The following is a 26,974-nucleotide window of genomic DNA, read 5'->3' as shown; positions in this document are numbered from 1 at the left end:
ACTAACTGCTCCAGAACTACCCCACCACACTAATTGCCCCCAAACTACCCTAGCCCCACTAACTGCCCCCAAACTACTCCAACCCCACTAATTGCCCCAGAACTACCCCACCACACTAACAGCCCCCCAACTTGTCCCTCAAAACATTCCCAGCCCCCTCACTGCCCCCCACAGCCCACCAGAGACATCCTCAAAGGGAGGGTGGGGCCCCGCGGGAGCTGCCCGGGGGGGGGGGCGAGCACTGCTGACAGCCCCAGCAATTCCAGCTCCCCATCTTGGCGTCCGAAACCCGAGAGCGCGCGGCGATGCGAAACGAAGAATCCCTCCCCCACCCCTCGTTATTTTCGTGCCTGCGCGCGCCCGCCCGCCCGCGCGGCTGGCCTTGGATTTGATCTGCGCCGGCCGGCACCGCAGAATCAACCGCGCCCCCTCCCGCTTCCCCCTGGAGCCCCGCCCCTTCGGGAGGAGGGCTAGTGCCGCGCTATAGTCACGTGACGGCGTCATCCGGGTCCTTTGCCTTCTCTCCCTCTGCCCAACATGGCGGCTTCAGGTGAGTGGTGCTCGGCGGCCTCCGGGCCCTTGAGACCTGAGCCGGGCCCGGCTCCCTTCTCCGGCCCGAGAGCTCCACCCACTTCCTCGCCCTCCCCGGCCCGAGCGAGGCGAATCCTGTCTGTCCGTCTGCGCCCGGCAGGGATCGCCCGCGCGCGCGCGCACCTCCCCTCAGGCCTCGCCGGCGTGCGCGCGCACCGCCCCCCTCCCCAGGCAGCCGGGGCGCGCGCGCCGCGGCTCGGAACGTTCCATCCCGGAACGTTCGGAGCCGCGGCGCGCGCCATCCTACCGTAAGCGGCGTGGGGGGGGAGGGGCGGCTCGCGCCTCCGGTGATTGACGGGGGAGCCAGATGGAACCTTCGGTCGCGTGACTGCGCAAGCGCAGGGATTGGCTGGCGGGGGGGGGCGGGAGCGGACACGGAGAGAGGAAGACGGAGACTGGGCGGCACCCACGTGGGTGCGCTGGTGGTTGGGGGGTGGAACAGCCACTGGCTGCGGGCGGTGCCCAGCCCGGGTGCGTGCGCGGGCCCATCTCTCCTGGGAGAGGGCGGGGCACGGGGCCCTGTCACTGTGCGCACCCAGTCCCCCCACCGCCACGTGGAGCCCCCAGTGCTGCATCATCTCCCCCAGGACAGGGCCGGGGGGTCCCTGATTTCTCCCCCACCCGAAAACTAAGGGGTGTGGCCTGACTGCTGTACATAGAACCCTGTGGGGGGGGGTCTGCGGCCTGCCCCCAGTGCTGGGTATCTCTCCTGCCTCCCACCCCCTGCCCTGAGGGGGTGTGAAGCTCCACACACCCCAGGGACCAGAGGGGGTGCAGTTTGCCCACTTGGTCCCTTTCTCAGGGGAGAAAAGGACAGCCCAGCCTGCACACTCGCCACGGGCTAGTTTGCATCTCTTATCTCTGTCCCCAGGGAGCTGGGTAGACCCTCTCCCGGGGGGTTGCACCTCTCTCTTGAACACATCATTGCCCCATGCCATTTTGCCTGGTCCTGTTGCAACACCCTTCCTCTTGCGCTGTAGAGTTGTCCCTCCCCGAAGCAGGATCTGCTGCTGTCCTGGCCCTGTGTCCGGGGTGGCAGGGATTCAGCTCCCCTTCTACTGCAGGAAATGGGGTTTGTGCCCTGCTCTGTACAGCTCCTCTGCTCCTTTCTCTTTGATGTACATGGCTCCCTGCCCCTTCCAGGCCTTGCTGTCTGCCTTGCATTTCTAATATGGTGCATAGGGTCAGGATGGAATTGGGGGGGGGGGTGTGGGAAAAAGCATTGCAGCATTTACCTTCCCTTCAGAATAAAAGGTGAAAGATTTGGCTGTTCTAAACTGAAAGGGCTTTCTCTGCTGTTGAGATTCATTTACCTCCCTGGATGATGTTGAACTTGAATTTCTATTACTGTCTTAGTCTGAAGAGTGACTTTTATATGCCTTTGAAATGCACCAGACTGCACCATTATCTGCAGGTATTATCCAAAATAAGCTGGAAGGTACGTACCCTTGAATCTCCTAGCAGGGCTCTTCTTTCTAACCCTCTGAACCTAAGACCCCATGTTGAAGATTTTAATCACATGCCCCTTATTACAAGTTATCCCTTTGGACCATTCCTTCAGCAAATGCTGTTCATTTAGAAAACCTCTCTGGAGCTAAAGGCCTGATTTTTTGGGGTATTGGAACGCCATTGTTTAAATATAATCTTACCGTGTCTGGAGCAATGGGTCTCCCATTAATTTATGTGAAAGATTGGCTTTATTCTTTTGGACTCTTCCTGGCACTCAGCCAGTCTTGCTCCATTAAGAACTGAAGGGTCTGTAGCTATTGAGTCAGGATGCCTTTGTTTTAGGGCTGTATTGAGGTTCTGCAGTTTAACTAGGCAGAGAGCTTTTAAAATAAACTGACTTCTGCCTCTTATCTCACTGGTTACACTTCTGATGACAGTAACCACAAAAGCCCTAGCTGTATGAGAGTCCATTGGTACTAATTCGGTCGGCTGTGTCCCATTCAGTTCCCTAGAGAAAAGGCAGCAGAATTTGTGTGTCTTGTTGCATTTATTTTTCATAGGATGGTAAGTGCAGTGTTTGACATGTAGGAAAGATCAAGGCATGAGTATAATTGTTCGAGCAATTTTCTTCACTTCACTCACTTTTTCTCTAAAATGAGTAATAGTTTATCTTTCTGAGTTAAGTACACAACCAACTACATCCCATATGAACTGCAGTAACATTGCTCTCTCTGTATGACTGAAATGTCAAGGTGGCATGGATAAGGATAGGTAAGCAAAACTGAAACACTGAAATTTGCAGATGCAGTTTGGAGTTCCCCCAGCAGAACTGTAAGGTCCCATATTTCATAGCAAGCAGTTTGAGGCAGAAGTACTTGCCTTTCCCCTAGGTGTTTGCACAAACACGTCTGTAGCTGACTAGAACCTGAGCCCATGATGTGCTTGTGCATTGATGCAGCCCAAAAAGCAAAATATTGCTTTGAGCTTAAGGATAAGGGAAAGTGATGAAACACACAAAATCTCTTAAGTCACTCATTTAGAGCTACATTAAATATCATACTTACAATGTACTAATTCTGCCTTGAATTTTTATTTTCACATTTGCTGGGGTAACTTTTTTTAATGGGGTAAGTTTTTAAAAAAAAAAAAAATTAAAAATCTAACATTTTCAATATTGCATCAAAGGGTAAGCAAATAGGCATTGTGCCTAGGCTAATCAGATTTCCCAACAGTTTTACAAAGCGACATTAATAAAACGTAGATCTCTGTACAAGTGCCTGTACATCTCTTAATAATGGTAATGTTTCAATAAGCTAAGTTTGAGTAGAGCCAATAGCATATGATTTTTGTTTGTATATAGCAGCTGGGTAAATTCCAATTCCAAAAGTAGATGTTAAGAAAACACGGTTAGAGGGCCTGGTGCTCCCAGGTATAACTAGTGCCTAGTCTTGATTTGAGCAGAATCTGCTAATACTGGCCTTATTAGAAATCCACAACTGGCCAGAAAGGGCTTCTTTTGTCCAGGTGGCTTTCCCTGCTTTGTTCTTCCTGAGCCATATGAAGTTTTGACAGGCTCAGTGATGTATAAGCAGCGAAGAAGTTGCTTCATACTGTTCGCTGCTCCTGCCTGTGACGTGTCAGCCATTTGATGCAAATTGAGCAGCCAGCCAGCCTGCAGGTTTTATGAATGCAGCCTCTGCTCTAGTTAGCAGTGCATTTGCTGTCATTTAGCAACCAGTCATTGACACCAAGTAGACTTCCTTGGGGCGTGGGAACATGCATGAAACACACCTTCAGCCACTTTTCTTTCTGAGCAATGCTTGCCTATAGCAGGAGGGCACTGCTGCTGCCGAGCCGCCAGTTCTTTTATCCTTGGCCGATGCCATAATTCCAGGAGTTTACTCCTGACAGCTGAACTTTAACTATCCTAGAGGACTAACCCAATTTTAATTCTCAGTCGTTGTAGACTCCAGTGCTTGAACAACTGATAGTTCCTAAAGGTTAGCTAGATTCCTCTATCATCCTCATTTGCAAGAATTCTTGCAACCCCTGCTTGCCATGCTCCACAGTAGCATTCCCAGCAGATACGATAAAAACATCAGACCAGAGAATTTTGCAGGAAGGGGGGACACTTTGGAGTCTTTTCAATTTCTTCTGCTGCATCAAGAGGGTCACCTTAAACATCGTGCAGCCTTTACCCCTGAGGTTTTCTGGAAGGCTGCACGGGTAGCAGCATGTGGAATTTGTGTGACCACCTTTAAAATAACTACATTTTGTAAACTGAGCGGCTAATACAGTGGCGATGAACTTCTAAAGCTCACCCCAGGGTAGACATTTCTCGTTTAGATCTAATTATCCATAGTGCTGTTTTAGTCACTGGTGAGGCCATCTTCTGCGCAGTGTCTGGAAATCTAGTTGCTGAATTAGGTGTGTGACAGGAATTGAGAGGGTAGAGCAGAAGGCAACCTGAAAGAAAAGAGATGTTTGCAGTGAAGTAGGTGGATGCTAGTGATATCATTTGAGTGATGGGGGAGGGAGGAAGCAATAAACCTGTGCCTCTGCTCAAATAGTTCCACTAAATTATACAGACCACCCTTTAATCACTTCCTTCTGACAGATTTTGGGTATAGGGCATTATTCCTGAAACAGCTGTTCTAGGTAGAGTGCAAAGTGGGCTGGCCCTGTGATCAAATATTAATCATTGCTGCTATGTAAGAAGCCTAGCTGCAAGTCTTTTCTCTTCCTTCCATAGTTAGCATGGACTGTGTGTAGATGCCTCTGACCCCTCTGGATGACTGAGGGTACAACCACACTAGAAATGCTACAGCAGTGAGGCTGCAGTGCTGGAAAGCAGACACTTAACTACAGCGATGGAAAAACCCTAGCCATGGCAGGAGTAAAGCCACCTCTCCCAGACAAAGAATTCCTCTGTCAACCAGTGCTATCTAGGCTGCGACTGAGGCTGGCTTAATTACATTGCACAAGGAATGAAACTTCGCAACCCTGAGCGATGTAGTTAAACCAACCGAACTTTGGCGTGTCGGCCAGCCCTGAGTGCTGTTGAGGGGCTCTGGAAAAGACGGTATGGCTTAGTGGATAGAGCATTGGACTGGGATTTTGGGCCTGAGTTTCATTGCTGACTGTGGCCTTGGGGAAGTAGCTTCCTCGCTCTCTGCCTCAGTTTCCTCACCTGTAAAATTTGGATACTGATACTAACTTCCTTTGTAAAGTGCTTTGAGATCTGATAAGAAAGCACTGGCTAAGATCTCTGCTAGGAGGATAGTAACTGCAGGGCGGGCTTCATAGGTGATGGATTAAAATAGGGGCTAGCAGAATGGGATAGGAGAATCTACCCTATATGTTTATCGTCCTGACACCTCAAAATGCCTCCATAGGAAATGAGGGTCTTATTAACTGGATCTCACTATTATTCCTTGGAACTCAGCCTGCAAGGCTGGAGGAGTTTTAAGGCTCCAAGTCCATTCCCATCTTGCTTGAGGTCAAAACTGCCTGTGCCTCAGGGTTTTTCCCCCTCTTCCTCTTAACCTAGCCATGAAGTCATAATGCTGAATCTGTGATTTCACAGTTGCTTCCGTGGCAACAAAATGAGGTGGTTTAATAAAAAAAAGGACCATGTGGCTTTGCTGCAGGATTTAGTCTCTAGAGTGGGTTGGGGGGGGGGAGGAAACTGAGGAGGACGAGCAGTTCAAGCAAATGCCATGTATCTTTGTTCAGGATCTGCCCAGTTACCATGCAGGCAGCAGAAGAAAGTAAGTAAACTTACTTGAAGTTGCTGCGTCTGAACTAATTCATTTCATATACTGAGCTGCCCAGTAGGGCGTGGGAAGTGCCTTGTAGTCAAACTTACTTGGGAAGATTATATGCTGCTGTAAGAATCGTAGTTGTTTAATGTTGTGGGCAGTCAGGAGCGAGCCGCTGCTTGTGGAAGGGACGAAAAGTCAGGTGGTGCTTTACTCCCTCGGTATGCTGGTAGGGAAAGCTGGGCAGGTTGCAGAGAAATCGATTTCTTGGGAGCTGCTGGAGGAGAAAGTCATGGAAAGACCCCCTCCCAATAGAAAATATCAAGCAGTCTCCAAGCTTGGGCAGAACAGAGGTAGAGAGGTGGGAGCAGAAAGAAAGGGAGCACATAGAAACACAGCAGGTACCGCTAAAAGTGTCCTTTGTGGGATGCCGAATGCAATGGCATATCCTTGATCTTCTGCAGAAGTCCCATTGATGTCCCTGGGACTAGATGGCCCTAGCTTAGCGGTCTGATTCCCCTCTCACCAATTTTATACCATTCTGGCTTCAATGGCATTCCTTCCTATCATTTGGGTGGAGGAATAATCTGGCCCAGCTAATGAAAATACTTGGATAGCTTGCCTGTGAAGATGGGCACAGTGAAATCCTTGAGGCCCAGGCTTCATACAGCGTGCAGAGTGGGCACTAAAGGCTGAAGATCAAAGCCGGAACATCCTCAAGGAGCTAGTAGAAGCCAAAGAAGAGAGCAGACTTGCATCCTAAAGTCCCAATATGTGTTCTGTGTCACTCCACATTGCTAAGCTTATTAATGCTGAACACATCCTCTGCCTAGTGTGTAGGTTTAAACCAGCCTGTGATATGGAAACGCCATTTTAAAGACACATTCTTTAAGACACTGAATGAACACTGGTGATGGGTAAGCTTGCTTATATGACTTCTTTACCACCCCTAGGAAAGCAGTTAGTGATTTGGAAAGCTTTGCCTGGGTGTAAGAAGTGCTGCAACTAATTCCTGCTCTGACCAGCCTAAGGGGAATTCTAAAGAGCCCCCAAGGACCTGGCTGATCTTATCAAACATTATTTCACTGGGTGACTTATTGACTGGGTGGATGAGAGAAGCCTGATGGTCAGCCATGGAGTGCCCTGTTATCATATGACAGGAAGTTGTGGAACCTGCCCATGTTCAGAGTCTACATGCTTGTGCACAACTGGCAACACGGTGGATGGGAGGCTGTAAAATTGGTTGCTGCCAGGTTATGGGCCTCTAGGAGCGAAAATACTGATATCTATCCACTTACGATGGCAGCATTTCACTGCAGACTGGCAGGCTTTCCAAGCTTGTCTTTTTTTTTGTTTCATTTTCCTCAGGTGGTTAAAGAGAAGCAGCTGATAAGTCTCCTTTGGACGAACGTGGTTACACTGCTCTGACAGCCCAAATCAGAAAGTCTAGGTTGTTTGCTGAAGCTTAAAATAAAGGGAAGGTTTCCAAGAACGTCAAATTAGATTCAGAGCAAACAACAAAACTGCTGAGCAAAAAAGAGTGGCCTGTTCTGTGCCCCTCCCTGGGCGTTGGTAGAAGACACTTAGGATGAAGACCCTGTGGAGAGCATGGCTTAAAATTTCTGTGGCAGTTCTGGAGCAGTGACTTTTCAGTAGATATTCTTGGATGCCCAGAGAGTTTAGGTTTTATGTAGGGCACAGTGTCCCAGGAGTTGCAGCAGAGGGCTAAAATAGGAGGGGTGAGGCTTCTTGCTATGCTACAATCTGGACTGAGACCAAAGGGGAACGTGAGGATACAAAGTAAGTCCAGTGTGCTGAAAGGTGGGGAATAGGGTTGGGTCACGGGGGGGTATTATCGGATGTTCAATATGCAGACAGAACTCGATGTTACTCTTAGTGACTGCGACTGTACAGCTACATGCTTGTAGCCAATTTGCTGTCATAATACTGATCCTCATCCACCAGAAGAAGAAACGTTTTTTTGTGCTGTCAGTGAGCAGTTCCCTGCTTGTACCAAAGAAAATGGTAGACGAGGGCTGGTTTATTGGCAGCTGCAGAACGTATTTGAAAGCTAGTAGGATCTTTTCCATAAAATGCATTTATTGAAAGGTACTAATTGTCACAATACAGAGGTCAGTTCTTCCTTCCCCTGGCAGAAGGTTAGTAAGAGATCTGTTTGAAATGCAGCAACGCTTCTACTAAAGTTTATTGTAGCAACTACTAAAGATAAAAGGGCATAAATGTATTAGTGGTTTTGGATGCTCAGCGTGAGATACTTTGGAAGGGCCTGACTCTCAAGTGTTCAGCATCTGTCCACTGAAAATTGAACAGCTGTAAAATATCTTGAGTTGAGAACCCAAAATCACTGGTTGTTTCTGAAAACTTAAGCCAGGTTTATTAGAATTCCATCAACTTCTCTGTTTTAAAATGTCCAGTTTCCATTAACTCTCTTCAGTGCTTGTTTTTGGCCTTAAGGTGGCATTTTGAAAGTTTAAGGAAATGGCTTACTAGTTTTGGGTTACATGCAGGTGAAAATCTCTCTGGTGTTCTGTTTTGGTCTTTTTCCACCACAGAAACCCATATTGAGTTGTCTTGTACATATGTAATTCACATGCTGCAGTTGAAAAGCTGTATCTTTCAAGGTGGGTTATTTTGTGAGTGTGTATAGGGGATCAGTAAGGAATTATGCTCTTGCTTTGCACACGCACAGCACAAATTTCCACTAAATGTGCAATGCTGTGCTGGTTACTGAATAACACAAATGTGATATCAGTGTTAACCACGGGGTGGTTTTGTGCTGTCATTTCATTGTACAGTTCCATAGTTCTGTCTGTGCGTGTGCAAGTACCTGATTAGCGTGTTAGTCTCTTTTTGTTAATGTAAACAAAACAGAAGTTGCCCAGATGTACAATTAAAGTTAGTTTTAAAACACAAGAGATGTAGCTGTCAGGCTTTCAGAATAGGGAATCTCCCTTGTTGCATGTATAAAATACCAGACTTTTTGCATATTTGAGTGCACTTAAACCTATCTAAGGAACTTTTCTTACCACCGTCACCATAGTATCTGAGCATCTCGGTCTTAAAAGCATTTCTCCTCACAACCTGTGTGTGAGGCAGAGCATGGCCGCTATCCTGATTTACTGGTGGCCTGAATCTCTGCGCTTCAGGTCCCATGTCGGCACTGCAAGCTATGCCACTGTAGCATAGACACTTCCTGCATCAAGGGAGGGGGGTTTTCTCTTGGAAAAGTGGTTTGACCTAGCCGTGTTTACACTGACGTTTTTCACAGCCCTGAGTGATGTAGCTAAGTCAATCTAATTTTTATGTGTAGACCAGACCTCAGTAACTTGTCATCTGAAGCCTGTAGCAGATCAGAGAATTGGTTAGCACTGACCACTGGACCATCCTTCCGTAAAATAGACCATGAAAGGGTTCAAATGGGATACAGTCCTACCAGAGCGTCCAGTCGCTCTCATAGTTCAGGTGACCTGCATGCTTCTCACAGTAGCATTTCAGCCAGCTGGTTGGCAATAGTATATTACTCACTTAGAAGCCAGGAACTCCCAGCACAAGTAGAATGTATGGGGCTGTAGACTTTTCAAAGGAAGGTCATAGAGGCCTTTGAATAATTGTCCGTTGTAAGTAAGATGTTGTGGGTGTCGCTGTAATTCATGTAGCTAAGGGATGCTCTGGGACAAAGGAATGAAAGTAGAGAGGGCCGTCTGAACCAACAAGGACTAGGGAAAAAGTGGGGAATGTTCAAAGTGAGATTTTTTAATTGAAATCCAATCTATCAGAAGGGTCCTGAAGAGAACAGTAAAACAGGTCTTTTCTCTGTCCCGTTCCCCTGAATCCTTAGGCCACAAGCCACAGCCAGCGATTCTAAGTGCTAGTGAGAATTCCTCTGGTGTCGGTTCATAGAGATGCCAATTAAAATAGCAGGAGTCAAATGCCCAACAAAAGTTATGGTGGAGACCCGTGAATAAAAAGTCTTTCAACTCCATAGACTAGTCTGGCAGTCTAATGCTATATAACAAATGGATGGCTTTTATTTTCCTAGTCTGTGGGAATGGTGGGGTGTGGTTCTGTGCTGGTGAGGTTTGGCCTGGAGGTGATACGTTGCTTCTCCTGAGCACGTAGGATACTTGCCTCGTAGACATCATGATGGGCAGTAACTCCTCCATTCCCTGTCTTGTTGAATGGAATTAATTGTGCCCGGATGTTACTCAGATCTGTCCCCTTCTCCCCTTTAACAGCTAAGAAGAAGAACAAGAAGGGGAAAACCCTTACTCTGACGGACTTTCTGGCAGAGGATGGTGGCAGCGGTGGTGGCGGTGGACCCACCTTTATTCCAAAGCCAGTCAGCTGGGCCGATGAGACAGACGACTTGGAAGGAGATGGTACGTTCGTTCCCAAGTTTCCATACTGTTAGCATTCTGTCTCTAGGTGCTGTCCCTGAATAGCGTGTGTGTCAGTGAAACCTACTAATGTTAATACATCTTGAAGCTAAAAGATTACAGGGAAAGTGCCTTAATGTTTTTTTAGCTTCTTCCTGATGCACTTGACTGCACTTTGATCAGTTTCACTGTCACGTTCTGTATATCGTTTCCCTGCATTTGTGAGAGTCTTATACATCAACGGGGAAAGAATGAAAATTTTCAGTGACACTTAGTATTTGGCACTATTTGTAACACCTAATTCCTTTGAGAGACCAGCTTGAGTTCTCTGCTTTATCTGAGGCATGGTCTGGGGCTCGCAGCAGAGATGTCATGATTCAGGGATTCTGTCTAGGTAGCTCATTCCCTGACTCTGTCCCTTAGTAGCTGTACTCAGAGCTCACTGAAAACGTTTCTGTCTGCTGTATTTGACCATTTTGTTCCCATTTTCTCACCAGCTTGGTCTCTTGGTTTTTTTCCTTCATCCAGTTTTGTTAATTAGCTGGATCTCATGTTTTTGTGCAGCATATGTGCTATGATATGTTGAGAGGGGAAAGGTGCCCTAAAATACATGACACGGTTGGATGTAATTGTGGGATTGTTTATAATATTGCTGAACACTTTTCTTGACCATCTTCAATGCCTTTATTTTACAGCTGAGGGGGGCTGCAAGTAAATTCAAACATTAATTGCAATGGAGATAGGATCCATGAGGCATCAACATCTATAAACACTGGGGTACTTGCTCTGTATCTCTTGACCATGTGCAGAATTTCTTTTCTAGTTTCCACCACTTGGCATAGTAATGATGATGATATGTACCGAGCCGCACCAATTGACCGGTCCATCCTGCCCACCGCACCTCGGGCTGCTCGGGAACCCAATATAGACAGAAGCCGTCTCCCAAAGTCGCCCCCTTACACTGCCTTTCTGGGAAATTTGCCTTATGATGTGTCAGAAGAGTCCATCAAGGACTTCTTCAGAGGACTCAACGTGAGTATTTGTTATGCATAATGTTAAGTTTGTGTGACACATACAGGGGCCATGTGGCAGCAGAAAGCAGGTGGGACGTAATTTATGGCTTGTGGAATGCTCTCATCTGTTGAGCTCTCAGCACCCCATAGAGGCTTGTGCTATTGTACCAGTTCTACAGACTGAAATGACTTGCCCAACATCACAAAAAGTGAATGGAGCTCGGAGTAAAGCCCAGAATTTTCCTGGCAGAATTGCCTGTATGGATCTCACTTCTGCATTGTTCGTGTCCTTGGCACTCAGTCCTGTTACATTCTGAGGCTGTGTCTACACTTCAAGCTGGGATGTAAGTTCCAGCTCAGGGTGATACATCCATGATTGAGCTAGTATGTGAAAAAAGAGTGGAGATGTATGCAATGGGAGAAGCTAGCCACTCCAAGTATGTGCTTTCTATCAGACGCCGAAGTTGGGGTGGCTAGCCCCTCCCACTGCTGCAGCTAGCCCGCTATTTTTAGCACGCTAACTTGATCAGAGTTAGTGTGGGTATGTCTCCTTAAGCTGGGAATTGCACCCCAGCTCAAAGCACAGATGTACCCATAATAGTATTGTCTTCTGGGGCCCACCTGAGAGCATAAAAGCATTCATTGCAAGCCAGTCGCTGCTAAGAGCAGCTGAGGCAGCTCGCAGAAGTTAGAACAAGTTGACTTCTAGCAAGACAAGTATCTTTTAGAAGGTTTGTTACCAGAGCCCAAGGCTTCTCCATAACAATGGCCACTGATCAGGAGAGCCACTCCTGAAAGCATTTTATCTTGTGCACCATGAATAATCTGTCCCCCTCCTGTCTTTAGACCAAGCAAGGATAATTCTGCTTCTGTGGTTGATTTAGGAAGCTTGTCTACATAAAGGAAGCAGCTCCTGGTTCTGGTAGCAAAGGCAGACTGTGTCAGTCTCTTTCTGAGGATCTGATACTATCTTCCACTGGCAGATGATCTGGATGTGTCTTCTCCTTGGCATTAGGGTGCAAAGTTGGGATTGTCTTCCTCTATGAACCCTTAGCTGCCAGCAGGACTATGTAAGGTCTGTGGGACTCTGGTAATGCAGTCTTCAGATGCCCATAAAGTCTGAAAAGCCAGAGACCAGACATCTTATGTGAATACGTATGGGGTCTCACAGGTTCAGCCTGAGGGAGAGTTTCTTCTGGGTTTCACCTGTGGTATTTGCTAGACTGGGTGGCAACTTGACTGAGGAAAGAAACAGCTTTAAAGAGGAGTTCAGATTGCTATGAACTATTAATTCAGTCCTAATCAAGCGGGAGGCTCAAACTGTCTTCTCTTGGAAGGCCTGGAGTAGAGGGGAGTGGTGCTGAAGGGAGAGAATTACAGGTAGGAAATTTTCCCCTTCCTGAAATAACACAAGCATTACAGTTGTAATATGTAATATTACTTGATGTCCTGTTGGGTGTTGAACTGAACGTTGCCCACGTGGTGATGAGCTCCGCTGCTCACAGCAGATTATGTTCAAAATGAAATTGCTTGCATTTCTTGTCCATTTCAGCTTGCATCTATAACTCATTTGTTCTTCCTACTGATGCAGCATCCTCTCCTTCTTGGAAGTAATAGCATGGGTGAAACTCCTGCAGCAAGCCATGAGTCAGATGGCAGCCCGAGGGATAACAGCTGAGGGTTAGGCAGCCCCTGGGATGGGATCTCTTCCACTCCCTAGTCAAACTTGCTCTCCAGCCTGTTCACCAGAGGGAGCAGGATAGGGTGTTGCATGAGCAAGTTGCCTATGACAGTACAACAGGGGGCCATGACAGCGTCCTGGCCATTGCAATAGACTTCATAGCTCCTGCTGCATATAGCAGCCTAGGGCTGTGCCGAAGACCTAGAATACTCAGCATGCAGTGAAGAAGCCATTTCTCATCTCATATGCTCCAAGTTCCACATACGCCTCTACCCCGATATAATGCGACCCAATATAACACAGTAAAGCAGCACTTCAGGAGGGCAGGGGGCTATACAGTCTGGCGGATCAAAGCAAGTTCGATATAACATGGTTTCACCTATAATGCGGTAAGATTTTTTGGCTCCCAAGGACAGCGTTATATCGGAGTAGAGGTCTATCTGAAAAATAAGTGGGAAGAATAAGGAAGAGATGAGCTCTAGTAAGTGGCTAAGAGTGGATGGGGGCTTAATCTGTGGCACAGCTGGGAGTAGAACCTAGGGGTCCCAGGCCCAGTTTTGCCACTGTCTTGCTGGACAGTCTTGGGAAAGACTTTGCTTCAGTGTCACCATCTAGAGAGGCCGTGGTAGCTTTAGGTGGCTGGCAATGGTGAGTGTGCCTCTTAGAGGTGACCAATGTACTGTATCGGGCTTTGCCTACGCTACCACTTTTGTCAGGAAAACGTGTCAGTTGACATAAGTTTAATCGGCAAAAGTGATGATGTGGACAGCACTATGCCAGCAGGAGAGCTCTCTCCTGCTGGCAAACTATCTACATGGGAGACCTTACACAGCAGCATAGCTGCAGCGGTACAGATGACATAGCCTTACAGGTGACATAGCCTTACGTAACCAGTTGGTGAACTGGTTGGTACCTTTGCACTTCAGAGTAAGGGACTGCCTTGTTCATTTCCTGCCAACCAATCTCTATGGCATTCTGATGCTTATAATCCTCCAATACTTGCCCCCATCCTCTACTTACACCCTAGGTGCATTAGCCGATGACTAGGTACTTTTGGTGGTGGTCCATGCTTCCAAAAGACACCACTGAGCTACCCTAGCTGGCAAGCTGATGTTTTTTCTTCCGGCAGCAAAAACCTCTTGTTCTGACTGAGTCAAACTGAGCAAATTCGATAGGGAAATATTAATGGGGTGTGTGTGCGTGCATAATAAATACGAGATGTCAGTTTAATGACCATCGTGAGAATTTTTCCTTCCTCACTTGACGAGCTGCAGCTTTGCCCATATCATTCACTCTTAACCACTACCCAACAGCTTCTGTAATTCTTTATCAAGCTGATGGCTTGTCACGTGTGGCTTATCTGAACACAATTTGAGTTCCTTGTTTGAGTGTAACCTCTACAAACCTCTGTGGTGATGATATGCTGAAGCTTTGAGCTGTGTGCTGTGCTTCTCTAAGCAGGAAGCACAACTGGGAGCAACTGTGCTTATGAAGAAGTTAATCAAGTGGAAATCATGAATGTGATAGAATTTGGTTTAGCCTTTGAAGTGACATTTACTACTTTAAGCAAATTGTATTGTAAGCGGTGATATTAGTTTAAGTTCTGCATCCCAAACCTAACGGTAAGCGTGGTGTTAGCTGCCCTTCCTGGCAGTGGGATGTCACCTGTAGTTAATCGTGCAGCTGGCTATAAAGCTGCCTTTCCTGTTTTCTGCAATCTAGCTTGAAGGGTCTTCCAATTTCTGACCTGCTTCAATGCACCTTATATGAGGACCTTATCCGGTAATACTAAGTAAGCTGTGGAAATGGATGGGATTCATAGGCCGCATTCATTGCGGGGTGGGGAGAGTGCTCATATAATGTGCAAACATCCTTTTGCAAATTGTGTAAATGTGAAACGTTCTGACCTGTGTTGCCAGTTCTAACCCCAGCCTAGGTCAGTTCTGGTCAGTGCTCTTCTTTGACCGATGTGCAATGAGGAGGAAGGGGCAGCAGTTGTCTCTGCTGCTGGTAGGTCTCAGCAGAGGTTAAAGATTGAAAGACTCACAGACCTTGTTTTCACCAGGAATGGCAAGTTAGCTTGCTCTACCACTGCCTGTGTTTTCCCTGTTCTGTGGATAGAGACCTTCAGTCTCCAGGACTGAAAGTCAGGCATCATATACCAGTGCCAAATTCTTCATTCCAAACTGCTATCTGGCTTCTCAGACAATAGTAGTTTAAACAGGAGCCAGGTGTTTCTGACGTACTAATCCTCTTATTTGCCTGCAGTCGAACTTTGCTGTCTGGCTTGCTTAATTCATAAATCTTATTTGAGTCACATGACTTTGGATAAGTCAGCATCTTGTATTTGGAGACCGCATGCTTTCTCCAATGGATTTGACCTGCCAGATGAATGTGTAGTTAAACCCAGTCCTATTCAGTCTTCCTCTGCATCGCTCATCAAGGGATCCTGACCCTTCTAATGAGAATCTTCCTTTCTGTTCCCAATTGACTGCAGATAAGTGCTGTGCGTTTGCCCCGAGAGCCTACTAACCCAGAGAGGTTGAAAGGTTTTGGTTATGCCGAGTTTGAAGACCTTGACTCCTTGCTCCGGGCTCTGAGCCTCAATGAAGAGGTGAGTTGAAACCCTCAAAAGAAATGGGATCAAAGCAATTCCCAAAACTCTTGCTTCCAGACCCCAGGTGGCATCACAGGGTGTTCTGGGGCCTAGTTAATGGACACTGTGCCTCAAAGTGTTCACAGATCTCCCTAGAACAAACTGTCTAGGCACCCCACATCCTCAGGCGGAAAGGCTAATGAATCTGGTGTTGTGTGTTCAGTCTCTAGGGAACAGAAGGATACGAGTGGATGTTGCTGACCAAGCTCAGGATAAAGGTGAGAAGTGCCTGGAATAGGTAGCAATTTTCTTCTCTGATCAGATAAACTGCTGACAAATCAGGCACCACACCCCAAGGCAACTGTCCTCATGACTGAATCTGCCTTAGCACTGGAGCGCCTGAAGAGCTGGCTGGCAGCCTTACTTCCCTCTGACCTAAATAGTTCAAAGGCAGCATACAAGCCCTCCTTGTTCATGCGTGCTGTTCTCAGACTCACTGCAGGGCCCAGGCTTCTGCACGTCTGCAGGCTTTGCTAAAAGGGTAGCTGGACTGTTTAGAGGCTGCTGGCTACCTGTCAGCAACATTAGGGCAGCCCTCTGCCCCACTGTCCTTGAATCTGGCTGGGGCTGTCATCCTTCTAAAGCATCAATCAGAGGTTCTTGTTGCCATTGGTGTATTAACTGCAAGGCAACATGCCCAACGCAGAGATGCCGTATTAGTCTCAGTGCATTTCACATCCATGGATTTCCCCTTGGGTGCTCAGTTCTTGGGCATTTGAAGACTTGACCTAGCAAGCCTGACTCGACTGTCTGGTTCCCTTCCTCCTGCAGACAGGGACGATCGCTCCTTCGGCAGAGATCGTGATCGCAACCGGGACTCCGAGAGATTTGAGACTGACTGGAGGGCTCGTCCTGCTACTGATAGCTTCGATGATTACCCTCCACGCAGGAGCGAGGATAGCTTTGGAGACCGTGAGTTGGCCAAGAACCCTCCCCATAGATACTATGATGAGCGTAGTCATTAAACGCTACCTGTGAAATGTTAGTTCCACGCCTCTTCTTGGGTTTCTTCTGGGATTTGCTGAGGGTGGGAATTTATTGGCTTCCTAGAGTGGATCTGCAGATCCCCAGATTTGAGGAGTCTGATCCTGTGTACCCCTCAGACTCCAGCGATATCCTTCCTTTTGAGGTAGTGTCTGCTGGAAAACCACATCACCATGGTATCCTAGCATGCTTATTTTCAGCTCTGCCCATGCTGACCAATTCAGTTACTGGGTGGAGGGCAGACAGATTCTGTGTAGGTAGGCTGAGGTGTTTGACTGGGACCAGGAGATCTGAGGCCTGCTCCCAGCTCTCCAATAGCTTTGTCATGTGACAAAGGTTCATCTCGGTTCCTCTGTTTCCCATCTGCAAAATGAGTAATGCTTCCCTGCCATACTGCGGTGTTGAGAGTAATGTACATGACATTTCAGTACCATAGTGGCAAGTGCTGTAGACAATCTGATGAAATATGTGATTCAGCAAGCGATCAAAGGTGGGAGGAATGAACTGAACCATGTATAGTCTTTGCCAGCTGAGCTCCTTGGGACAGTGTGTCAATTTAGGACATGTTTACACTACAAAATTAAGTCGACCTACAGCCACTGCAGTAGTTTAATTTGATTTTTAATGTCCACACTGCTCCTTCTGTCCACACTCACCCAGCGCACTTGCACCAATTTAACAGATGTTGTGGGGCGCAGTCAACTGGAGCCCTGCCCCCCTGAGGCTGACAGCTGGAACCCTGCTGCATCCTCCCACATCCCCTTATCAGAAGGTGACCACGGATCAGGCTCTCCTCTCCCCAACCCCCTCAATCCCTCATCAGCTGTCAGCCCTGGGCTTGGGCTCCGGCTTTCAGCCCCGGGAGGCAACAGGTGATGTAAGCAACACATTGTCTACATGGACACTGTGTTGACCCAACTACATTGGCTTAAGCATTACACCTTTTGCTGACATGGAATTAAATCGGTGTGGTGGGTGACTTGCATCGGCAGAAGTAACATTAGGTCAGTGTAAACTGCCTTACATCAGCCTAACTTTGTAGTGTAGACTGAGCCTCAGTGTTTTGGGAATAGTGCATAGTCGTCCAATACTGTCTGTCTTGTACTGTAACCTTCCTTTCTCTCTTTAGGGTATCGGGACCGCGATCGTTACAACGATTCGGACCGGTATCGCGATGGCCCTCGCAGGGATATGGATCGCTTTGGGGGCCGAGACCGTTACGATGACCGTAGTAGAGACTACGATAGAGGAGGTAGTATGGCTTCAGAGGTTTTCCTATGATCTGAGGGATCATGGTCTCAAACTGCACATCAATTGGAGTCTGTTTCTGTCCAGAGCTTGCGCTGACCATTGACAAACCACTCAGTTGTGCAGCTCCTAGGGCTGTTGTTTTTCCTCATTCTAGAAGTGGGAGATGAACAGTAGGCCAGTCATTGTATGCCTCTGAGCTGCAGTCCACTTAATCCTCTGGGTGCTAGGTGGTATGCACTGCCCTTCCCTGATACTTGCATTTCATAGTGCCAACTGGCTGAGCAGATCCAGAGAGGTTGAGTTGGCTGCACCATTGCCGCTTTCTTGCCTTCCTGTTTGGGGAACGTTGCGTAAACCTGGAAGGGCCTCCCTCTCCTGCACTTCATCAGCCATCCTCTGGTGTAATGCTCCATTGCTCAGGAGTAACCAGCACTGCTTTCCCTCTCCCTGTAGGCTACGATTCCAGGGTGGGCAGCGGCCGGAGAGCCTTTGGCACTGGTTACCGTCGGGACGATGACTTTAGAGGGGGCGGTGACCGTTATGAAGATCGCTATGAAAGGAGGGACGACAGGGTGGACAGGTGGAGCTCCCGGGATGACTACGCCCGGGATGACATTCGTCGTGATGATAGGGGTAACGCTCTGCTTATTCTCGGGTGGGCTCAACAGCTGGAAGGAAGCTGAGCTTGGAGGGTTGGTAGCCAGTGCTCCTGCCTCCTCCCAGCTGGGTTTTCCTGGGGTCCTGTTCTGAGCAGATCCCATGGCATTTGCCCTCAGTCACTGTCCACTTCATCCAATGTAGGTCCTACTCAGAGGCCAAAACTGAACCTGAAACCACGCAGTGCCCCCAAGGAGGAAGACTCTTCGGTGGCCCCTGCCACACAGTCCAGCCGCGCAGCCTCTATCTTTGGGGGTGCCAAGCCTGTGGACACGGCCGCAAGGGAGCGGGAAGTGGAAGAACGGCTACAGAAGGAGCAGGAGAAGCTGCAGCGTCAACTGGAGGATGATAAACCAAGGCTAGAAAGGCGGCCCCGAGAGAGGTAGGTGGCAGGATAGGGCTGGAACACCATTAGGAGCAGCTTTCTATGTGAGCTGCCAGACTGCACCTAGTGGTTGTGTGGTGTGCACACTGCCCAACTCGCCACATCCTTCTAAATTGTTCATGCTAGGTTGCTGAGGCTCAGCACGCCTGCAAAGCTGTGTAGCCCTCTGATAAAAGGTGCTGGAGATGTGACTGTTCCACTCTATAATATTGCAACGTCTGTTTGTTTTCATCCTTTGGAATAATGTTGTCAAAGGCCATACGTTTGTTAGAATTCCAGGCGGTTCTATAAACTTAAAAGGAGCGGTCGGCCCTAGCAGTGGGCTCCTGCTATGTCCTATTCACCGAGGCCACTGTACTTTCTTGACTTATATTGTCAAAGATGATTGGCTTGATTCTCTCTTGGGTGACTTCTGAAGAGAGGCAGCCTTGTCCAGTGGGTAGGGCCTGGGCCTGGGAGTTGAGACGTGAGTTCTAGTCTTGCCTTGGGCAAATCTGTTAATCTCTGTGCTTCACGTTGCCCATCTGTCAAAGAAAAGTAGTGGTGATAGCCCTCCTTTGCTGTCTCTCTTAAGATCAGCAGATGGGAAGTGCCAAGCAATTGTACTGCCTTCCCCAGCTCTGGGCTGCAGAGGGGCCCTTTGCCCACGCTGTCCTCCAGCCCCACACCCAGTTCTTACTGGACATTGCAGTTTGATCAGACTTTCTTCTCCGTTTCTGTTATAGGCACCCCAGCTGGCGCAGTGAAGAGAACCAGGAGCGCTCACGGACAGGGAGTGAGTCCTCACAGACTGGGAGCACAGGCCCATCCGTGGGAACTGGCCCAACAGGAAGAAGTAAGTCGAGGACAGGATGAGTTGGCCTGGAGCAAGCCTGCCTTTGTCAACTCTTGTTTCCCAAGTTGGTTGCTTAGCCCCACTTCTGTTGAAAGCGCCGTTGCGTGTGGGGAAGGACCCCTAGCAAGACTCGGTGGGTGGTTGCACGGGACCAAGAACATCTGTGACGCTCAAACGTTTGTTCACCAGACTCCTCTGGTGCAACCTCCATCATTGTACCCATATTCTGTCCTGTGACAGAGCAGGTGCTATGTGAGGCCTAGCTTCCTGGCTGCTCTAGCGATCAGGTTTTAGTGGTCATTGGCTACACAAGAGCCACTTGTCAGGTTACTCGTGGGTATTGTTAGGTCAAACCTTCTGGTCTCAGAGAGGCAAGATGATAGTTAAGGGGCTGTCGAGATCAATGACCCAGGCTGCCCAGATTGGAATAATTAGGGACCTGTCCAAATCAGCTCCCTTGGACTAGATACATTTGGGGGAAGTCTCATAGACTCATAGGTCAGAAGGGACCAATATGATCATCTAGTCTGACCTCCTGCACAAGGCAGGCCACAGAACCCCACCCATCCAATTTTATGCAACCCCTAATCTTGCCTGCCCACATTCATTGTGCTCACTGCCATCTCCCGTCCTTATAGCCACCCGAAGGAGAGAGAGTGAAAAGTCCTTGGAAAATGAAACCTTCAGCAAAGAGGACGATGCCCCGTCTCCCACCTCCAAGATCCCCAAGGAAGAGAAGCTCCCTTTGAAAGTGATGCCAGCACCACCGCCGAAGGAGAACGCCTGGGTTAAACGCAGCAGCAATCCCCCTGCCCGCTCCCTGAGCTCTGACGCGGAGCAGCACTCTCCTACAAGGTGAGTTTGTACTGAGCCCCTACTTGGGGTCTGATCTGTCAGCCCTAGATGCTTGCAAGTTACAGAAGGGAGGTTAAAACTCCCATGGAGATGAGCTTCTGTTCTGTTCTCCACTGAAACAATGATGAATTACAGCATGCACCTTCTGGAGCCTAGCTTCAGGCAGTGGCCTCAGGTTTGAGTCTGGTTTTGGGGCTTCTGGTTGCTTCTTGTATGACCCACATGTGGCTGCTGAAATCTTAGACCCAAGGCCGAGGTTCATCAAGGAGCAAATAGCTCTCAAAGTCAGCAGTATCCCAAGCACCTGTCAGAGGATGCAGCGTCCCTGATGTTCACATGTTTTTTTTTCTTTTTTTCTTAGCAGCAGCCAGGCAGCACCAGCCCAGCTGTCAGAGGACAGAGCACCACCTAAGAGTGCTCCCAGGAAAGGTATGGTCAGGGTTTGTTTTCACTTGCAGGGCAAGAAGGGTTGAGAATTCCCCAGGTGGACTAACCCTGCTGTTCCCTGGTTCGATGCCCTTAGTTATATGGCATTAGCACTGCGGAGTTAAGGGGTGGTTCCAGGTTTGGGAATTGCTATTGTTCGTATGGCTTTATTGATCTCAGCAGGACCGAAGGGTAAAAAAACTATTCAAGTTCTAGTGACCTTAAGCTGTTCCTCTGCTGGACAGTAGAGGGCAGCAGTTGCCTCCCTGCATTGATGGGAGCAGAAGTGGACAGTTCCTTCAGACATCCGCATTGATGTGTGACCAGCCGCAAAGGGAGAACTGCCATGGGTCTGAAAGTGTAACCGCTCACTAGCCGGAATTTCTGATGGAGTTTCTGTAGTTGGGGAAACCTTACTTCCTGTGCTGTTGCGACTCAACGCTGGCTTAACTGGTTTGTGGGGTGGATTAACCTGAAAAGTGCTGAATTAACAGCCCAGGAGAACAGAGATTCAGGTCCTCTGCCTGCATGGAGACCGTAACAATGCCACTGACTACGGCCTGTGTAGGAGACTGTTGGAAAACAGCACATTTTGAAGCAAGCATAAGGAGGCCGTAGTCTGAGGTAGCATGTGCGAGATGGTTCAGGAAGCATCTTCCAAGGAATGTAATTTGACCTCAGATCCTCTTGGATAGGGCTCTATGAAATTCACAGCCATGAAAAACGCAGCATGGACTTTGAAATCTGGTCTTTCGTGCTTTTTCCCTCTACAGCTTTCATGGGCGAGACTAGTGTTTCTCAGATTGGTGGTCCAGACCCTAAAAGGGAGTTTTGGGGGATCACAAGATTGTTTTACGGGGGTCGTGGTATTGCCACCCTTACTTCTGCGCTGCCTTCAGAGCTGGGTGGCCAAAGAGCGGCTGCTGTTGGGCAGGCACTCAGCTCCGAAGGCAGCACCCTGCCAGCAGCAGCGCAGAAGTAAGGGTGGCAATACCGTACCGTGCCGCACTTACTTCTGCATTGCTGCTGGCAGCAGCTCTGTTTTCGGAGCTGGGCTCCCAGCCAGCAGCAGCATGAAATTTATGATTTTTAAAATCCTATGACCATGAAATTGACTAAAATGGACTATGAATTTGGTAGGGCCCTACTTATCGGGGAATGGATACTCAGAACTGCCTTTGGGATCCCTGAATTCTAGAAAGAGGATTTCATAAAAGGGAGAAGCAAGTCATAGATGAATCCTAAAATTCTTAGACTTGACATGGAGGCTGCTTAAGGAACTGAGGGTCACAGAAGACATGCTAAACAAAAGAGGAAGCAGGAAGGCAAAGAAAAACTAGGAGTGTGAAATGTCAAAGGGGCCAGTTGGCCTGTATAGGCATCCCTCCGAACATGGACAGCCAGCCCTTGTGGAGCTAATAGAGACAAGCAGGTAATAGGCAGGCTGGAACTTAAGAAGGCTCAGATGGATTTTGGGCCTTGACTGTAAGCTGTTTGGGGTAGTAGTGTGCCGTGTGTATCACAGGCTGCCTAAGGGCTTGCTAAAAACACGACAGAACTTTGAGTGTGCAGCCGTAGGGTCCACCTGACATCTAGTGTACAGCAGGCTAGTATACCCCAGCTTGCTGCGCTGGAACCATTCAGATACACAGGTGTTAAGTGGTTGGTTGAGATTTTGCTATGTTAGTGAGAGGGAAGGTTTCATCGGCTCTTTTTTCTTCAGGAGATGAGAACAAACTAGATGAGGGGAAGGAGAGCGTTCCAAAAGGTCGAAGTGGCCCAGGAGACGGAGGTAGCAGAGATCATTGGCAAGATTCAGATAGGTATGTCTGTCAGCCTTGCGGTGCCTCATCTTCCCCTTCTCCTCCCGTCAGTCCTATTTCAACAACTGTTTCAGATTTGAGCAGGATTCCAGTGTCCTGCACCAGCCCCCTCTGACCTAACCAGCGGCAGGTGTAGTGTGTCTGACCATCTGCCGTGCTGGGGTCAGGCCTTAAATAGCCACAGGCTTCTGTGTAGTGAGCTGTTACTGCCTCGGTAATGCCGATGCTTCCAAGCTGGGAGCCGGTTTTGCCTGGTTCAGCACCCATTGCCAACTGAAGCACAAAGCACTGGCTGGTGTAATGGTCTCATGACTCCTCGTTCCCCAGTTGGGCCTGCGGCGGGGTGGTCTGTTACAGTAGACTGTGCCAGGGATTTTAAAAACACTGCACCACCTGAGCTGACCTCAGTTTTAGTTCTAACTTCAAAGTGCTCATTTTGGACCTTTACCAGAAGGCTAAAATCCAGCCCTGCAGGTCTTCCCCTGCATTCCCTAGACACCTTGTCAGCATCTCCCCCATAGCCCTGCCTCAGTGATGCTGCTACCACCAAGGCCAGTAACCCTTCTCTTCTCATTTAAGTCCCTAGGTTTTTGCTAGAGCATTCATAGAGGTGGTTTTTATGTGAAAGGGCTGACATCAGAGAGCTGAGCATGTTATAGCTGTGCCCTTGGGGACGGGCCAGTACTCCCTCGTTCGTCCACCTTCTGAGCTCCTAATCATCTAGCAGTAGTCAGTAAAATAGCTACACGGCCTCCCTCGCCACCAGAAGTAGGCACATGCGTCTTCCTTAATTCCCCTGTAGAGGATCTATAAAGCTAGTGTCCCTCCTTAACTGGAGTGGTGCATGCTGTGTCTGGTCAGCAGTCAGCACTGGGCTGAGAACCAGGCTGTGTGAAACACCAATGGCTAGCCTGTACGTTCAGTGTGAAATTGGCCATTTTCTCTTCTCCTTGATTGGCACCCCTTTCAAATCCAGTGTGCACCTATCGTGGGCACAGCTGTAGCTTGGTAGCGGCGCACTGGCTCTGTTGGCAGCTCCGCCAGCTAAATGAACGCTTGTTCAGCTGAAACTCTGACTCTTGCAGGAAAGAGAGCAGGAAGGATCATGACTCGCAATCTGCATCTGAGCCAAAGAAACCTGACGAGAATACAGCCTCTGTAAGCATTAATCTACTTACTAGCTGCTGCTCGAAGCACAGGGCAGCGTGTGGGGAGAGGAGGGTTGGCCTTGCAGTTAAAGATGCTGGACTGAGATTTCAGAAACCTCAGTTTGATTCCTACCTGTTCCGTGGGCTTCCCAAGTGCCATCTACTTCTTCTGTTCCCCATCTGTCAGATCAGACTATTCTGCCTCTACCTCTTATGTGGGAATATAAATTCATTGTTTGGGAAGTACTCGCATACTATGGTAAGGGGTGTGGGGTATAAATCCCTTGATTAAAAACCACAGTGAAACCCTTTGGTAGGGAGTAGGAGCTGGGTGTGATTCTCCTATGAAATGCTCTATCCAAACTGAAGTGTCAGGCTACTGAACTCTGTCACAAAGAGGCTGCAGAGTTGCTGACCTGATGTTCATTCCCCGTTTAACCTGCTGTATTTCTTGCAGAAGTTCAGCTACGTTAGCAAGTACGCTGCTCTGTCAGTGGATGGTGAAGATGAAGTGGAGGAAGACAATTACACTGATTAAAATCTCCAGACCCTGCGCTGTCTCCTAGCCGATCGCCACCCAGGAACATAGGAAAAGCAAACCATACCAGACGAGACAGAAATAAAATGTAAAACTCAACATCTCCTGGAGACCTTTCTTAAACTTTTTTTAAAAACGAAAGGAAACCATTTCTCTTGCATGCTGCTGCAGCCTTTAAAGTATTGAACTAACTGGAGAATCTCTGCAAAGTGTAGCGAGAGAGAAGTGCAAGTTTTAAAAAGAAAAGGGCGACTCAGCGTGGTTTCCAGCGTGACTTGAGCATAGGCCCTGTCACTTAGAGTGGACGGTTTAACATGTTAGCCAGCCAGGTGTCTTGGAGAAGCCTGAGCAGATTGGGCAGTAGGACAGCTAATTAAGGAAGAACTGGCTTTTCTCCCTCATCTTGCTAGCCTAAATGGATGAATTCTGCAATGTTACCTTAATAAATGATCACTTTGAAGGTAGGGTATCTAGTCCATGAGGTTATTCTAGCTTCCTTCCTTAAGCGTCCAGCTCTTCCTTTCCAAAATCCAGTGCAATACAAAGCGTTACCCAGTGCACTAGGGAAGGAGAAGACTGTCTTGCTGTCCCAACAGTGGAGGATGGGATGAGACGTTGAGGTAGAGAGGGGGTGTTGAACTGTGCCCGTCTCTGAAATGAGCTTTGAATTCTGACATTCGTCTCTGAAAGTGATGCACCAGGTCAGGCCATTTGATCCAGGAAAGAACAGGCAGGCTTTCCAGTGAACACCAGCAGCAGCCCCCTGGGCAGTGAGGAGCCTCAGACAGCAGTCAGCTGGAAAAGAGTTGAGCCTGCTAACAAAGTAGTGAAAGTCCTCCCTTTGGAGGCACAAATGCTCAGCTCCCCTCCTCCGAGCCCTGCTGGGACTGACAGACCTTTCAGGATCTGTCATCTTCCCATGGGTTGGTATCTGCCTCTCTTGGAATCTCTTCTCCCCTCCTTAGCCACCTTCTCTCCACTTCTTTAATCACCTGGTGTCACCCCTTTCACACACGTTTTAAATAGCACCCCTCTCCTTGAGTGAGAGCTCCCTCTTCTGGCTGGGCATGTAGACCTATCGAGATGCACGGGAGGGCAAGCTGGATAGCCTCAAGACTGTCTCTGGGTGCACGGAGCAGTTTGCATTACTGTTCCTGCCCCCTCTATATCTGCTTGTCCAACTCCCTCCCTCCACTTGGACAAGCAGGCAGACAGCGCTGGCGGCATAGGCCCGTGTACAGGGAATACCTGACCCAGACTTCCACTGAAGAGAGATTCTCCAGTCCCTAAATATTCAGTGGCCTAAAACTGGCAAGGTCTTAAAAGTCAGATTCTAAATTTTTAGCTGTTTTAATTTACCTCACTAGATTTCCTGAGCTGACGGCAGAGTTGTGATAATCTCATGGCATAGTCAAGCCATCACGAGGGTTTCACCGCCTTCTAAAGAATACGGTTCTCAGAAAGAACCCATTCATGGTGTAGCATATCTGGATTGCAAGACTATAGACAATACTCATTTGATTGACAAGGTGTGCACCCATTCATTCATTGTCGCCTTTTTACCTTAGTTGGTGGGAGGAGAATTGCACAAATGCTTGTGACTTAGGACTGTCTCTCTCTGGGCAAACTCCACAAAGCACAGCTCTCTCTATCGGGTGCTGGATTTGATGCATTGTAAAGCTGCAGTTGGTTGGTTATTTCAGTCACTTTTTAGCTAGTTTCAAAAACCCTTAAACCTGAGGTGTCAGCACGTACCACAGGGGGATCACCACCGGGACAGCAGAGCTGAATTTCAGACATGGTATTGTGTAGGTCTAATTAACACACGGGCTGTATTTGAGGTATGACTTTTCAGATGCAATTTAGTGATAAAGCATTCTCTTCCCCACCCCCTCCTCTGCTGTCGGGACAGGGTCACACTGATTGAGTTGCGTTTTACACATTCTGAAGACATGTAAAATTTGTACAAAAATATCTTCTATGAAAATGATTTGTTATCTGTAGTGGACTTCCTGGGAGATGTCTTTTATTATGTAAAATCCCCTTTTTGGTTTTTTTGTTTTGTTTTGTTTTGTTTTTGTTTCCTCCAAATAAAGCTAATCTTTAAAATACCTGCTAAGGCCCAAATCATTTGCAAGTGTCTCCCATCATTGGCAGTTGGAGGCTGTGATCCTGAACTCTTTACTTGGAACCACGCCAGCTTTCCAAAGCCGACTGGACAGCCCTGGAACGTTCCCTGTGGAAACATCTACACCAGCTTCTGTTGCAAACTAAGGAAGACTTCTCAGAGCAAGGAGAACAGAAATGTTCCCTGGCTTGGTGTAAGAAGGGTATTTTTTCTGCATTACAACCTCGCTCTTAATTGAATTGTTATTCCGGCCTTGGCACTGACGTTAATCATGGTAGCCACAAGAGGGAGGCGTTTGCCAGTCTTTGCTCAACTTCCTTAAGGAGCTCTTGGCTTGTTCCAAGAGATTGTCCTGTGTGCATCTGAGGCCATGTCTATATCTAAAATTTTGCAGCG

At 48.2% G+C, this 26,974-nt stretch overlaps 1 protein-coding gene across 4 annotated transcripts; it reads left to right on the top strand.

Moving 5' to 3' along the window:
* The first annotated feature begins 487 nt into the window (after positions 1-487).
* On the top strand, positions 488-26,561 carry EIF4B (eukaryotic translation initiation factor 4B). 4 transcript variants are annotated; one of them, XM_030554519.1, is made up of 16 exons: positions 488-550; positions 1,948-2,029; positions 10,058-10,201; positions 11,022-11,230; positions 15,390-15,506; positions 15,712-15,766; positions 16,320-16,460; positions 17,662-17,784; positions 18,237-18,416; positions 18,585-18,822; positions 19,551-19,660; positions 20,299-20,515; positions 20,880-20,944; positions 22,665-22,764; positions 23,850-23,922; positions 24,370-26,561. In XM_030554519.1, exons 2-16 carry the CDS (start codon positions 1,978-1,980, stop codon positions 24,448-24,450), a joined length of 1,905 nt encoding a protein of 634 aa, XP_030410379.1. In that variant the 5' UTR covers positions 488-550; positions 1,948-1,977; the 3' UTR covers positions 24,451-26,561. The 4 variants fall into 4 exon arrangements, with proteins under 4 accessions (XP_030410379.1, XP_030410378.1, XP_030410381.1 ...); XM_030554518.1 differs by having other exon boundaries at positions 20,877-20,944; XM_030554521.1 differs by lacking the exon at positions 1,948-2,029 and having other exon boundaries at positions 489-550; positions 20,877-20,944.
* Positions 26,562-26,974: the final 413 nt, after the last annotated feature.

This window comes from Gopherus evgoodei, chromosome 3 (genome assembly GCF_007399415.2).
Source record: "Gopherus evgoodei ecotype Sinaloan lineage chromosome 3, rGopEvg1_v1.p, whole genome shotgun sequence".
NCBI lineage: Eukaryota > Metazoa > Chordata > Testudines > Testudinidae > Gopherus > Gopherus evgoodei.
Note: the sequence above shows the minus strand (reverse complement) of the source record. Positions and strands in the feature narration are given on the sequence as shown.

Bases quoted from the DNA above. Each gene is read 5' to 3' on its own strand.
- EIF4B (XM_030554518.1), top strand. From the start codon at position 1,978: ATGCACCAGACTGCACCATTATCTGCAGGTATTATCCAAAATAAGCTG. The intron at 2,030-10,057 runs GTACGTACCCTT...CCCCTTTAACAG, and splicing joins TATCCAAAATAAGCTGGAAG to CTAAGAAGAAGAACAAGAAG. The intron at 11,231-15,389 runs GTGAGTATTTGT...AATTGACTGCAG, and splicing joins ACTTCTTCAGAGGACTCAAC to ATAAGTGCTGTGCGTTTGCC.